General features: G+C 30.2%; 1 protein-coding gene across 1 annotated transcript; it reads left to right on the top strand.

The window, feature by feature from the left end:
* On the top strand, positions 1 to 392 carry LOC124885381 (S-adenosyl-L-methionine:benzoic acid/salicylic acid carboxyl methyltransferase 2-like; the record flags this gene model as incomplete). Its single annotated transcript, XM_047403713.1, is given in 1 exon segment — positions 1 to 392. A coding segment is annotated over 1 exon segment (119 nt), but the record flags the coding sequence as incomplete, so codon positions are not given.
* Between the last annotated feature and the right edge of the window lie 2,521 nt (positions 393 to 2,913).

Raw genomic sequence — 2,913 nt, 5'->3', positions numbered from 1 at the left:
TTGGTCCAAAATTGATGGATTTAGTGTTCCAAAAATATGAAAAAATTGTTTCCTATTGCATGGCTAAAGAGAAACCTGAGTTTATAAATGTCACCGTCTCCTTGACCAAGAAAAAATAAGACCACTTAATGTCAGAGGCGAACCCAGTGAAAATGCTGAGTTTAAATTTTGAATTCGCGGATGTTTGATGCATGTTCATTCTCTTTTTTTTTCTTTTTCTGTTTTGCACTTCAAATGTGTGTGATTGAAGTGCTAATTTATGTAGTTAATTAATTGTCTAGTGCATTAAAATGTGGTCTTAGATATGTTTCTCTAGGATATCATGTACCAACAATGGAGTATCTTGTGTCTTTGTTATTCATCAATAATTGAAAAAAATGGTTGTTGGGTTGTTTTTATTGTATTATATTAAGAGAAACGTTGGTAACTTTATGTGAAAAAAAAAAAAATGTTACTTTGCTAATCTATTCATTATGCTTGCATAATCAAAGCTTTTATTTGACATGGATAGGTTCCACAATCCCATGATATCACTCACAAGAATTAATTTATTTTAATGTATATACTGAATATGTTAAGTTGCATAGGGTTCTTCGTATGTTTATTTCTTTATTTTTTAAATTTTATTAATTAAAATAGTGATTCGTCGGCTATAATCGGTTATAATAGTCAGGGGCGAAGCTATCCTTAAGCCAAAAGGTTCATAATTCGAAATCCCTTTAGCGAAAAATTATATTATCTATATATAGTTAAAATTGTTTTTTATGGATATATAATAGATATTGTACCCCATTCGATAAATTTTTTTTGTTTACTTTGAATCACGTCTTAATGAAAATCTTGACTCCGCCGCTGATCAACACATATTTTCTAAGTATAGATACTTGTTTTAGACCTAGGGGACACATGCACTTAGAAGAACGATGGAAAAAATACCAAACATCAAGTACAAAATTTTACGAAGACAACCGCCCATATATAAAATATTGACGACAATAGTGATTCTAATAATCAGTGTGATAGTGAGGTTAATGTATCCTAAATTCTTTTGTGTTAATTGACGTCAATATGTGGACTCATAATTTCAAATTTATAATTAACAATTTCAAGTAATATTAATGATTTGAGATAAATTAAAGCTCGATTTTACTATCAAAGGTGGATTCAGAGCGAATTCAGTATAAAGTCACTGAGTTTAAGTTTTGGATTCATCGTTGTTTGATGCTGGCTATTTCAAAATGACAGAGGCGGACCCAAAGCGAATTCAGTATAAAGTCACTGAGTTTAAATTCTGAATTCGTCGTAGTTTGATGCATGGCAGTTTCAATTTTTTTTTTTTTTCACTTCATTTGTGTGTGATTGAGGTGGTAATTTATGCAGTTAATTAATTGTCTAGTGCATTAAGTGTGCTTTTAGATATGTTTATCTAAGAAATCATGCACCAATAATGGAGTATCTAGGGTCTTTGTTATTCATCAATAATTGAAAAAATGGTTGTTGTGTTGTTTTTATTATATTATATTAAGTGAAACGTGGGTACTTTATGTGTAAAAAAAAATGTTATTTGCTAATATATTCATTATGCTTACATTATCAAAGTTTTTATTTGACATGGATAGGTTACGTTCCACAATCACATGATATCACAAGAATTTAATTTATACACACAACTTAGAGTTGTGAACGCAAGGGATTTATTCTAATCATATCTTTCTACAAAAAAGTACATTGACATATGCAAGATTTTTTCTTTATATAATAATGTATATATACTGAATATGTTACGTTGCATTTGTCTATTTCTTTAGTTTTTTGAATTTTCTTAATTAAATTCGTGATTTTGTCGGTTATAATCAGTTATAATAGTCAGAGGTTTTATTCGAATCCCCTTCGACAGAAAACTATACCATTTATATATAGTTAAAATTATTTTTACGTATATATAGTACATGTTGAACCCTCTTTGGTTAGTTTGTATATTTACTTTTGAACTCCCTTAATGAAAATCCTAACTTCACCGCTGATAATAGTACATGCATCATGTAAGTATAGGTGAGAGGTGGATCGAGGATTTCAAACTTGAGGATTTCCAATAAAATAAGTAAAGCTGCAAAAAAGTGAAATGGAAAAAAAAACCTCCTTAGGAGTTTGAACTCACAGTCAACAATAGCATGACACATATTTCAAGTGTGCCGCTCCTACCACTGAGTCATCCCATTACTTAATTATGGGTTCTCACCTGTTAATATTTAAATCTATTAAAAAAATTTCTAATGTAATTATAAGCCTTATAATATAGTGAGGGGATATTTTCGGAAATTCCCACCTGCTACCGTAGATCTGCGCCCCTGGTACTTGTTTAGACGTAGGGGACACACTTAGAACTTAGAAGTTGAACAATGGAAAAATACAAAACATCAAATTTTGACTTTCAAGTACGAAGACAACCGCCCATATATAAAATATTGACCACAATAGTGATTTTATTAATCAGTGTGATAGTGAGGTTTAAGGTATCCTAAATTCTCTTGTGTTAATTGACGTCAATATGTGGACTCATAATTTCAATTTTATAAGTAACAATTTCAAGTAATATTAATGATTTGAGGTAAATTAAAGCTCGATTTGACTAAAAATTGTAGAAGCAATATTTGGTAAACAATATTACGTGATGTTTATTTCGAAGTCAATAGATCTTAATGTATATTTATATATGTATATTACGTGTATATAATAATGATTAATTTATACATTAGGGAAAGGTGTAGACAGGCATGATGCAGTTACATCTTATCAAGAGCATGGCTTGAGATTAATTGAAAGATGTGGATAACGCGAATTAGGATAGAAGTTAGTTAGTAGGTAAAAGTGCTCCTTCTTGTTGTGTGTACTAGCAGTTGTAGTGCTGCACCT

This window comes from Capsicum annuum, unplaced genomic scaffold (genome assembly GCF_002878395.1).
Source record: "Capsicum annuum cultivar UCD-10X-F1 unplaced genomic scaffold, UCD10Xv1.1 ctg47278, whole genome shotgun sequence".
Classification (NCBI taxonomy): Eukaryota; Viridiplantae; Streptophyta; class Magnoliopsida; order Solanales; family Solanaceae; genus Capsicum; species Capsicum annuum.
The sequence above is the reverse complement of the archived record's forward strand: the minus strand, read 5'-3'. Positions and strand labels throughout refer to the sequence as shown.